At 42.9% G+C, this 12915-nt stretch overlaps 1 protein-coding gene across 2 annotated transcripts in view; it reads right to left on the reverse strand.

Annotated features, from left to right (window-relative positions):
• The window catches only part of PBX3 (PBX homeobox 3), a 206131-nt gene extending 195950 nt beyond the window's left edge, over nt 1–10181 (reverse strand). The window contains exons 1-2 of one of the 2 annotated variants that reach the window (XM_045790928.2): nt 9893–10181; nt 8878–8951 (exon numbers count right to left, since the gene is read on the reverse strand). In XM_045790928.2, the coding sequence (XP_045646884.1) occupies nt 8878–8951; nt 9893–10092 (274 nt within the window). In that variant the 5' untranslated portion in view covers nt 10093–10181. The remainder of the gene's footprint in view (nt 1–8877; nt 8952–9892) is intronic. The other variant, XM_045790929.2, reaches the window with a different exon arrangement.
• Nucleotides 10182–12915: the final 2734 nt, after the last annotated feature.

Genomic DNA, 12915 nt, shown 5'->3' on the forward strand with positions numbered 1-12915 from the left:
TATATCTGACTATGAATTCCAACTACCTTCACCCTTAGTGTTTTTTTTTTTTAAAGAAGTGTGGGGAAAAAGAAACTTATCAGACCACCTAAGTCAATTCTTCTTCATTTGAGGACACTAAGAGAGAAAAAGTTTCTACATAATATCACATATAAGCTTGCCATTTCATTTACAAATATTCTTTTAAATGCAGTGATTTTCCCCCATCAAATGCCAATCAAGTATTTCAGGCGTCCCTCTCGATAATTTCTCTATAAATTCCTCTAGGCAAAGCTTTTGTACATTTGAAAGCCTGTAAAAACCTTTTATTTAAAAAATAATAATAATATGCAATTTCAAAAGCTTTTTGTTCCCATTTCAATCAAAAATAACTTCATACGCTTTAAATGAAATTTTGCAAGTAATCATAGACTAATGAGGATTCATTGATTTAACTAGTTCAGGGAGTCTGAGAAGGGAATGAGAATTTAAAGTAAGCAAGTTATTTCATTTAGAAGACCAGCTAATATGCAGGTACAGTAAGTCCTCTTTACTGAGAAATGTAATCAGGACTTTTGTCTCGGGAGAGACTCTCATTGCCCTCTCTGTGTGCACATTCCTAACTCCTATTAACATTAACAGGCACCACACATGCACACGGAGGAGATGCCAGCCTTGGTAGTGTGTATGCATGGCAGCTGTGGTGACTAAATAATCCATATGGCTCTGAAGAGAAGTTATGGTTTACTAGGTCTAAAGTCACAGCCACAGTGGTGGAATTCAGAAACTAGAACCAAGCCTCAATAATAAATGCTTTATCCAAACTCTCTCCTATCTAACCACAGCCTGGTAGCAGTTAGGGCAGGGTTTTGACAATCTAACTCTAGCAATGGTTTATAGAAGTTAAAAAAAAAAAAAAAAAAGTTCCACGTTTGAGGAAATCTGAAATTTTTCATGGGCCCAGAGAAGTTGTCCTTCTCCCAGACCACCACTCCAATCCCAGTATTCATTCATGCATTTCCCCACAAAATATGGAAAATCACATAGAAGCTTTAGAGAGAAAAAAAATCAAAGGTCTGACTTAAACCACCACAGTCAGCAAAATCAGAGTAAAGTATGAAACTCAATCTTCAACATGAAAATCAAAACATGCAGTGATCTTACACAACACATATATGCTGAAATGTAAATTCCACAGGTGTGTAAAGTGTAGCACATAACCACTAACTCTAATTGTCCCTGCTTTTAGGTACTGAAGTCACAGTCTTAATGCTCATTTAATAAGTTTCCTGAAGTCCAAGTCAACAACTTATTCCTTCTTTTCCTAGTGAAGAAAATATTCCTGCGAAGTTCTGTTTAGTGAAGACACTACTGCACAAACACACACACAAGTTTACACTCTGAAAAGAGGTGATAACTGTTTACTAGCCATGTTGCTGAAATTAGGCTTTAGCAAAAAAAGACTAGACAACACAAAACTCTTAGTATACTTTCATATAAGAGAAAGTACAATAAAAACTTCCTATTTGTATCTCCAATTAAGTCAATTAATATTCAGAAAAATTCTGTAACACCACATTTCAATAATCATATGGGGGGGGAAATACAGCAATGTTCTAGAAGCTTCTCTAGACCTTTCAATCAATTTTATTTATATGCAAAACCAAGAGAAACTAAAAAAAAAAAAAAAAAAAAAAAAAAAAAAACCAAAAAAAAAAAAAAAAAAAAAAAACAAAGCTCCTCCTGATGCTAAAGCTCTCAATTTACTGACAGGCAAATGGCTTCATGCTGCCACTTAATCTCATTTCTTGCATAATGCCCTCTAATTAGCATATCAAAGTGAATTAATACTTCTAGGGCATTAGCAATGGGGAAATCTGCTCCAGGCTCACAATAGCAGTTAAGAGAGAGCCAAGAAATCCTCAAAAACACCACAAACCACTTTGCATTGCAAAACTGTTCAATTTATTTATCCTCTCTCTCTAAACACTTTTACCGCACACTGTTTTACTACTGTTCACCAAACAAAATGATAATTGCCAAAGTTACCAGCATCTGTAATGCCTGTTTAGAATCTTAATTTAGATTATGTTGCAGATAATTTCTATATGCAACCATTTGTTCTATTATAAATGTTAATATAGAGACAGTGGAAATGTTGACATTCTCAATTAGTTAATTTGAATTTGAAATAAAATTTTATGGGATTTTAAAATTTATGAATTTTTTAATGTAAAAAGCCACCTGCTGGACTCTGATGCCTAAGAAATGCGCTTTGAAAACTGATGTATCACATAAAACAAAACAAACACACAAAAAAATCATTTTGCCATAACATATGTTGAGTCTCCCAAATAATGGTTTAAACATCGTGAGGAATCATCAGCATTAAAAGGATTACATTGTATACGAAGTCCTCATAAATATGATCACACAAAAAGGGTTATTGTTCAGAACAGCTTTTTTTAAAGCAGTTAAACTTGAGAAAAAAAGAAATACAAAACTTTAAACAATTATTTTTATCCATAATTAATTTTAATTGTCTTCAGTCCTCATCAGCTACCATCATGTAGTCAGTCCAAAAAAACCCAAAAAAACAAAAAACAAAAAACCCATGCCAGTTCAACCTAACACATTATCACACCATTTTTTGCTAAAGATACACTCAGATGTAGTACTAAAGCAAACTACCGTCACCATCAAAAACTACAAACACGTTATATTTACAGAATACGTCTATAAAAAATAATAAATAAGAGATTCTGGTTATTATTTTACCTACAAAGGCAATAATTAGAATTAAGTTTGAAGATTATTAAAATTTATTTGAACATGTTCTGTGTCTGAAGGCATAAAAAGATGCTTTATTTTTTCAGTGACTCGTCAAGCATTGCTTATTAATTTATTTGCTAAATATAACAACACTATCACCTAGCTGTGATAACAATTTGTTTGATTAACTTCTGTAACTTTGTAAAAAAAAAAATCTGAGAGCCAGGTCTGGAAAACTTCGACCAACTTACACTACATAGTGATGTAAATTACTTACTCTTTTCATACTTAGAGACTCAAATAGCCTACTGAAGTAGAGCAAATGCTTGAAAAGGTCAACATGAAGGGGTGGGGGGTGTGCAAGCTTTGTTAGTCAGTTACTACCTAAATCACGCTGATCACACTGATAAATGGCTAAAACACAAGCCTGCTGAGAAAACAAATAAAACATTATTCTCATAGTGTCAATATTGAAATAATAAATACCTAAAGATGTCCACATGTACCTGAATAGAGGAAAAATAGTCTAAAATCTTTATTTAACTTTATGTGTTTGTGCTGTTTTAAGTATTTATTTTGAATAGATACCTCATTGGTTAAGAGTATAAAATAAAGTGGTGACTGATTTAGGGTGTGGTTCATGAATTGTGGTTTCAATTCTTTATGACCGTACTTCATGTAACAGAACTTCATCCTATACAATGCCACCATAAAGTATCAAAATATAAATAATCCAAGTAAAATGTTAAACCTAAGTCTGCCTTGGAAGAAACCTTTTACAAAATTTTATAAATTGAAATCAAAAAGTACAAGTAAAATTAATTAAAAGGGAAAGGATTATGGAATGAAAGATGTGCACAGATATATTTTATGAAAGCCAATGAAACACTACGCTCTTTAGGGTAAATCAGGGCTTCCTTTGCCACTTATTAATATACTTCTGATTAGGAATAAAATTATGTAAATTAATAAAATAACATAGTAAAGTCCCAAGCAAAAGACCAAAACTACATAAATCTGTAATAAAATGAACTCCACTAAAACTGAGGCATGAAGGAATTACTTGCACAGATCAAGTTAGTACTGACAAGAGGTTCAATATATTTTTATTGGGAAGGAAAAAAAGGGTTTTAAGATATCCCCATATTTTTAAGATAATATAATACTTGATACTGTAGATCATGAAGTTCTAAACCAGTATGGTAGGAGGACTTTTTTCCAGATTTTCTATGAATATATTGCAAGTATTGTCTTAAAAAGCTGTGAGAGGAAGAGTAAGAAAGTTAGCAAAACACCACTCTTTCACATCCTCCCTCGATACCTCCTTAAAAAGCTATATTGAGTTATACAAATCTATAAAAATAGAAAAAAAATTCGATTAAATATTCTTAAATTGCTTTAAGGAAAAATTTGTGATAAAGCAATATAATTTACAACATTTCTAAGATACACTGACTTTGTATTTTTTCCTGTTTAGTTATTTAATATTTCCAATGTAAACAAGACATAATGTGTCGAAAACTGGTATGAAAATTAAAATGTTAAAAGTCCATTGAAATTTGCTTCAAAATAATTTTGAAAGGGTGGGAGTTACAGAGAAAAAAAGATTGGCTAAGTGTTGCTAACTGCTGAAAGTGGGCAATTAGTTCATGGGGGTTCAAGTTTCTCTTCTCTCTACATGTTTTTTACGCTTCCAGTTGTCCATAATAAAAAGTTCTTAAAAACTAGAAAGTTCATTAAAAAACAAAAATGAATCATGTATGGAATGGTGCATCTGCTTTTAAAGTCTGGGACAAATAATGATAATTATATTGGAAATACTGCAGAAGCAACTTAAAAGAAAACATGAAATATATAAAATAGCATTTAGTCTCATATATAACAGTTTTCATCTTTCCTGTTAAATTTTCACTCCATGGAGTATTTGGTTTTTATACATTGGGAATTAAAGAATTACATGGCACTGTATAAAGAAAAAGAACAAATTTTAATATTGAACCATTAAAAAAAAAAGAAAATAGAAAAAGAAGACTCCAATGAGTCTCTAAGCCTGTAGGGTCAGAATTAAACAGAGGTGTTCACTAAGAGCACTGCTCTGTCCCTCTGAAACCCAGTCATACTGATAGCACTAAAGATAAAAGGTTTAATCATATATATTACATTCTAAATGCATATAAAAACCCATATAACAAGCTACATTCTTGATCCAGTTTTGATATCTAAAATTCTATGACTTGTTCCAGGGGGGAGGGGGGTCCTTTAAAAGTAAAGCATTTTTAATAGTCATTTTCTTCTCCTTAAACATAAAAAATACTTCAACCAGCCCAACCAGCCAAGCAGGCCTTTCTCTTCCCCTGCGGACACCTCCTGCAGTAGAGAAGTTCATTAAGTTTTATGATCTTCCCAAGTCAGTCCTGCTTATAAGCCTCACAAAGGCCACAAATCTGGCAAACCATCATGTATGCCATTAGACATTACTAGTAAATGAACGCTATTTAGGGTTTGTGGTGGCAATAAATCAGAGTTTGGTTGGCAGCTATCAACATAGAGTATTTTAACCTACCATTTAGAAAGGAAAAGGTTGTGTTGATTTTTTTTTTAAATAGAAAATATTTTTTTTCACAATATGATTCAGATTATATACGAAAATGCTGGATTTTCATTAGAATTTTTAAAAATACATTTATTTCTCAAAAAGAACCATTTTCCTCATTTGAACTCTCATAATTGAAGGCTTTGGAAAGAAGGCAAATTTGTGAGGATGGAATATTTCACAAAGAAAAGTACTTCAACAATCAGATTAAGGTGGCCAAAAAGATGTGAGGGAATGTACCAACATAAGTATGTAGATGAGGAGTCCTCGGAGTATCAGTGATATTTAATAAGAGATAGATGGTAAAATATGACTAAAAAGCAATTAAGAGGAAAATCTCAACATATCAACAATTATCTTGCTGGTTGCTTAGTTTAAAATAGACAAATACGTTGATTTTAAAACCTGTAACTCTTCAGTTGCTTTCAAAATGCATAAATATCACAATTCAACTAGAGATGATGTTTCTACCCAAAAATAATTGTATGATGAATTTTACAGAAGAATACATTTTCAAGAAAAAGCAAGCACCTCCTAGTAAAAGTATACTTTCCCTACCTCTGAACAAGAAAATAATATAATTGTGGTAGATTACCCATTTATCTGTCAGAAGGGAAAAATATCTTTTCATATCTGGTAAGAGAGAAAAAAAGATGTTTTCCAAACTAAATCCCTCATGTGCATCAGAACTGGCTGTGTTCACTGCCTGATCAGAAACCTCAAAATCTACTGGCAGATCTATAAATATGGAATTTTTTAAAAATGATTTTGTCTTATTTTAGGAGAAGCACAACTGAAATGACATTATCCATTGAAGTGACAGTTTTTCCCCCCACCTTCCCACTAGTCAACCCCCTACTCCTCCATTATGCAGAATAGAGTCATCACATAATGTTCCGGTTTCTGTTACAAGTGACTAGGTAAACTTTCTCTAGATTGCAGAGAATTAATCTTTGGATACTATATTATTAGATGAAATTAAAATGATCTAAAGAAAAACCATTATGAAATATACATATATTCTACAATGATTATTTTATAAGTTCATGATGTTTCCAAAGCAGAACTGTGGGAACAGATGTGGGGAGGAAGGGGGGAGGCCTGGAATTTGCTGCCCTGCTTTCTTTGCCTTGGTAACAGTAATGTCCACACAGACGTTTTATTTCAAATCAAGGATACTAGGTCCAGCGTCCCTGTCTCCTTCTAAGACTAGTTTTGGAGGGTGAGGTGGAGCTATGGGTAGTAGGGGAGAAAGGAGAGGGAGAGAAAGAGCTTCACCCCCATCAATCATTTGGTACTTAAATCCCGTCCCTCTCGAGCTTAGAGAGGCAGGCAGGAAGATGCCTCTGCCCCAGACAGCCGCCTTTACTCTTTGTCGGCCGTTGGCTTTTTACAAAAGAGATAACGTGCAAACTTGAATCTGCCCGCAAAAGCATAAAAAGAGGATCTAATTTACAAGTTATCACTGAAAGCCTCAGAAACAATTTTCAAAAACACAAAAATTTCCTTTGTCAGCTACCTCTTGCTTCTTAAATAGCAAGAGCCCTAGCAAAGCTCTCTGCCAGTAATCCCAGACTCTGAAAAGACTTGTTTCTTTTTCGTAACTCACCTTTGACATGAGGCTGACTATACTTTCCTTTCAGAATGGTGTAACTAAGTCTTGTGCAAATAAGCATCGAGAGGACTTATGCCTCCTAATTGAATTCTGCCTGCTGCTAAATGTCTAAACAAGAAAAGCAGTTTGCTGGGTTTGGTTCTCAAGCTGGCTAGGCCAAAACTTTAAAAAGGCAAAAAATAAATACAAATAGCGAGAAGGGGGTGATAGGGGAAGAATATCAATCCTGTCTCCCTAGTAATATAATGCCGTGTAAGTTGAATCAATCTTAATATTCACAACATAGTCAATACCCCAGTGCTTAGCTGTCAGCAGAAACTGAAGTGGAGCCCTGATAGCAAGAAAATCCTTGGACATTAAGCAACATAATTTACTGAGAATTGTATGCTTTTAGGCTTCTAAACTAAGAATCTTCAAGATTTAATGCCTAATGTCTTATTTTATAGTCAGATAAAAATTATCTACCATTTTAAATCACAATGTTTCCTAAAGGTAGCTAAAAATCAACACAGAGTAAGTTAGTAATTTAAAATGCCTGTGGTTTTCAAAATGTAAAATACATCTTTAAAAGAATCACTCGACATTTACAAACCATGAATACTATATGAATGAAAAGCAGAAAAACTACTCTTTAAGGATCTCAGTATTTTCTGTTAATTATGGTTTTAACATATATTTTAATAGGCAGCAATAATCCATCACCTTCTCTTGATTGCTTTAGAATCAGAATAGCATTGCAGAGTGAAAAATATGTTTAAAAAGGAGAACAATTCCCCTACCAACTAACAACTATAGTCAGTGTGCCATCATTTGTGCACTCAATTTAAACACAATGACTTTTAACCTTAAATAGCATCACTTGGATATTGAATATTGCTATATCCTGGACTTTAACTTTCTCTTCTTTGCCTCAACTTAAAAAACAGCAACTTTATAATACCTTATAGCTAACACACACACACACACACACACACACACACACACACACACAAATCAACAGTAAAGCTTGTTTAATGCACTTGTTTGCCATATACAGGGCAGATAATGCCAAATCTGAACTAAAGGATCTAAATTAAATTTCTAATTCCACTTGAGTTCCTACTATCATCTCAAGGCTAAAATACCTTTAATTTTAAAAAGTCTAACAAGAAAATTAAATTGAAATGAATTGCCAGAAATCTGTTTTTGTAGTTTTTATTCCAGCACTTCTGTAAAACCTGTCTTCTCATGTTCCCTGCCTTGAACACTTCAAAACTTGTTTAACCTGCTAATGTGAAGCTTTTTCTACTTTATAAAATATACTTAACATATTTACAACGTAATGACTTCAAGCATAAAATTTAATGAAAGTAGTAATAGATGTAATACATTGTATATGCCTAAACACGTCAATACCCTTTCTTGCTTCTTAAAAGTAGCCTTCCCAACTAAAAGACTAATTCAAACATCCTGCTGGAGTCTGTTCAATTGCATCTATTCTTCTATCTGTGGAGCTGAAGCTTAGGACTGTCTAAGTAAAACAAAGTTCGGGCGATGCTTCTCCCGGGGACTCGGTCCCTGGCATCCAGTCTCCCGTTGCTCCTTCTAAAAACTGACATACAAACAAGGCGAAAAGGAGCGGGAGAGGGCGGCCAGCGCTCCGGGCCCCCCCCCCCCCCACCGCCTGCAGCCAGGGGCGGCCGCCTGGGGACAGCGACCCAGCCCCGTCCGCATCTACACTTCATTTTATACCAGGAGCGGAATTGAGAAATCGACTCCAGATTTATTGCAGTTTTTTCTCAAGACCAGGAGGTGGGAAGGAGAGAATGATCAAAGATGGCGGTGCCCAAAAGCAGCAGCTCTCAACTGGAGAGTGGAAGGAGTAGCTCTGACCCCACCTCGGGGGTCTCCAGGCCCACTACCGGGCGCAGCCTCTTACCTGTTTTCTCTTTGATCTCACACAGGACGCTGAAGAGCGCGGGTTTCATTCTGTGACAGTTCAGGGCATGTTTCCTAAAAAAACAAATAGCAAAACACAAAGGTATTAGCATCACCTATGGAATAATATGGCGCCTTCCTTTAAGTTAGACCCAAGATTTAATTCCGGCCCTCTATTTTGGAAGACTCCTTGGAACCATGGCAAGTCAACAGAAACTCAAGTTGACTAGTTAGCGACAGCCCGCAAGCTCCGGCGGCTAAAGCTCCAGCCCGAACGAGGCGCGACCCATCTGCCCGGCAGGCAGCTGCCTCGGCGACCGCAGGGCGCGAACCCGCGCGGGGAGCCTAGATAGCAGGGCAGACGACGGCGACCCGGGGGACGGGACGGCGCGGAGAGGCTCCCGCATCCGCCCTCCGCAGGGGGAGCGGGCGCGGCGCCCGCAACCGGCCGACTGCGGCCAGCGGGCGGTGACAGCTCGGCAAAGTTTGCGAGGCGGCCCTCCCTTCCCCGAGAACTTGGCCGCCCGCACCCGGACCCGCCAGGGAACCGCCCATCGCCCCGCGCCCTCCCGGCTCGCGCGGCCGCCCGCACGGCGAGGTCGTCTCGCGGCCAAGTGGAGCCTGGAGCCGCGACTCCGGGCCGGAGGAGAAAGTTGCACTTCCCGCAAGTGCGGCCCGGGGCCCTCTCGGGGCGGCGTGCACAGGGTCCAGGCGGGAGGTTTGAATCCGTGGGAGGGGGCCGGGCTGCGACAGGGCCGGACCGGGGAGGGCAAGAAAACCACAAAATCCGCGTGGCACCAAGTCCGTCCCGAGCCCCGAGAGCAACTTTGCCGACTCTCGCCCGCGTCGAGGGGTGCGGGCAAGTCCCCCCGAGGCCCGGGCTGGCGGCCGGTTTGCGGATAAAGTTCCCTGCCCAGGGCTGAGGCCCCGGCCCCGGGCGCCACCCCGGGCCCCAACTCGGCCGCGGGCCCGGCTCCCGCACACACACAAAAGATGCTTAATGAGACGACACCAACTTTGCTTGCGCCTCGTCCAAGCTCTGGTCGGTGATGGTCATGATCTGGTGGAGGATGTCGCCGATGTCCTGCTTCCTGCCGTCGCCGTCCGCCCCTTCGTGGCCGTGCGGGGGAGGCGGCAGGGCCATGCCCCCCTGCACCGAGTGGCCGGCCAGGTTCACCCCGGCCAGAGTCTGCAGCATCCTGGATTGATCGTCCATCCCGCCGCGCGCGGGCGGGAGCGGGCGGCGGCGGCGGCTGAGGCGAAGGCTGAGGCGGCGGCGGCGGCAGCGGCGGCGGCGGCGGCGACGAGGGAGGAGAAGAAAGAGGGGGAGGGGGAGGGGGAGGCGGCCGCGCGCTCCCCGCCCGCGCGGGGAGGGGGCGGCCCGGCCGGCGGGGCCCGCGGCTGAGGCGGTGCGGACGGGCGCCCGGCTCCGGCTTCCGCCGCCGCCGAAGCTCAGGAGAAGCGCTGGGCGGAAGCGCCGGGCTCCGCGGCGGTGGCGGAGGCGGAGGCAGCGGCGCCCGCTGCCCTCACGCGGCCGCCGCGCCGCCTCCGCGCCGCCGCGCGCCCCGCCGAGCGGCCCCGCGCAACTTGCTCCTCAGCGCCAGCCGAGTTGCCGGGACGCCCGCCGCCCCCCGCGCCAGCCTGCGCACTCCCCTCCCTCGGCCGCCGCCGCCGCCTCCGCCGCCTCGGCCGGGCGGGAACCGAGCCCCGGCGGCCCCGGGGGAGGGAGCGGCGGCGGCAGGCGGCGGCGGAGGAGGAGGCCGGCGGGCGGGCCGAGGGGAGCAAAGGGGGCGGAGGAGGAAAGTTTGGGAGCGGGCGGGCCGGCGCAGCGGGGCGCGGAGCCCGATGGAGGGCCCCGGCGGGCCGCGCGCCGGGCGGACAGCAGATTGATGGGGCGGGAGAAGTCGCCGCCGCCACTGCCGGAGCCGCGCACCCTACCAGCAGCCGCCGCGGACCGGGCTCGAAGGCCGCTCGGCTGAGGGATTGACAGGCTGCCAGTGCCACTCACTCACTGCAGCCCCGGCGCCAGGGGGGAGGGGCGGGGGCGAGAGGGAGGGCGGGGAGTGCTCCGCACGCTCCGCCCCCGAGGGCGGTGCGCGCGCTCATTGGGCTTTGCGCCTCCCGCCGCCGCCACTGGCACCGCCCCCGAGCTGCGGCCCGCCCTCTCTGGCCTCTGCTCCCCAGCGCCCGAGAGAGCGCCACCGGATCCTCACCCCCGGTCGCGTCCTCGGCCCGCCGGACAGGCCATCCCGGCCTGCAAACGCTGTGCCCGCACCCCGGCTCCTGATCACTAATGTTAACAGTCAGGGGTGCAAGGAGATGTGTATGGGACACTGGGCAACTCGTTCCAAAGCCACCCATGTGCTTCCCCGCAGCGCCGCGAGCTTCACGCCTAGGACAGCGCCTGGTACATTTTCCCGCTCTTGCCGTCAGGAGGTGGTACCCTCAGGGTTCCGGCTGCCCGCCCCAGGCCAATCGTATTGCGCTAAGAGCCGAACGGGGCGGGACAGAGGCTAGAAAGCGCTGTCCCAATTGGAGCGTTCGAAATGTCCTGGGCAGAGGCGGGGAAGCGGCGGATGGTGGCCCCGCCCCTGCAGGGATCACCATAGTAACGGAGAGGGCGCAGCTCGGAGTTGGCGCCAGCGCTCAGGCCTTGCGCTGTCCCTCAAGAGGTGACCAGGTAAGGTGGGAGCCTGTTTTGCCCACATGCTTCATGTCTGCTTTGAGCGGATCTGAGTGCCATACACTTTCTCTTGAAAGGGGAGCATAAGAAAATGTGTCAGAGGGAAGTGGCTCCGGGAGGAGGGAAAGGGCCTGACATCCAGGACCAGTTCAAGCCTTACAACACTTCACACACTCTGCAATTCTTGGTAATCCAGGGATTACTCCTTTGGCAGGGTTTGCTTTTAGCTGCCTCCAGATGGACCAAAGCTGCAAAAACGAGCTCTTTATTACAAAGATATGTTTACTTAAGGATAGACTGGATTTCACTTATCAACTTACCCCATCACCATGAATCATTTAATTTTGGGGACCCCAGCCACAGATTTTCATACCCGTAACACCTTTTCTTTCGTTGTTCTCTGTCTACAAATGACTAAGGCTCACGTTATTTAGGGATCTAGACTTCCGGCTCTTGTGGACGCTTGAGCTTTCTCTTAACCTGATTTCCCAAACAGCTTCAACATGTTTTCTCCACTTGAGATTCACGGAGCTCATCCTAGATGGGTCCTTTGGTTAGGCAGTTCTGAAAAGTCTTGTTCCTTCCCCAAACTCAGTAAGCTGTCTTATTTGAAACCAAAAATAGGGGTATGAGATATGAAAAATGGCTCTTACTCTGCAGGGTTTAATGTAGGACAAGCAGTTCTTTACATGCCAGATGGATTCTTGGAATGAAGCAGGCTACTCGGTTCCAGGTTCTTTCCTTCATATGTTGTGTGTACTTTTAAATACTCCCCACTGCAAAGCTAATAGCTAACCTTACAGTTAGGCAAGCTAAAAATCTTTACAAACTGCACAGCTGCTGGAGAGGGAGTTCCAAACAATCCACTCTGCTTACTTACTTCCAAAGAAGCCCCCTCATGTTCATTAATATTCCCTGCTCTTCTATAGCCCATTCATATGTCAAGTTTCTGATTCTTCTTTCAAGCCTCCATTATGGGTTACTCATAGTCATCATTGATTGGCCTTTCTCTTTATTCTTAACTTGTTTTTCAAAGCTGTCACCAAATCCTTCTACATTTTTGCATAAAGGAACAAGAGCAAGCAGCCAATCTTTCTCACAATTCTTTAATGCTGAAGATGTAAAACCATGGAATTCTATCTGAAAGATGCCTTAAGCTCTAAATTCCTTCCAGCTGTAAAATTCATTGATCCTGTGACTCACTATCAGGCCACCTTCCTGCCCTTCTTCAAGGCTCATAATCTTGACTAATCAGTCATGAGGATGAAGCTAATTAGCAATGGGGATTTATGGTTATTTCTAGCCCTCTCCAAAACAATGAGTTATGTAAGCAAAGCAACATATATAAAAATGTAA

Source organism: Ursus americanus, chromosome 18 (assembly GCF_024610735.1).
Source record: "Ursus americanus isolate L20-20 chromosome 18, mUrsAme1.1.p, whole genome shotgun sequence".
In the NCBI taxonomy this organism is placed as follows: domain Eukaryota; kingdom Metazoa; phylum Chordata; class Mammalia; order Carnivora; family Ursidae; genus Ursus; species Ursus americanus.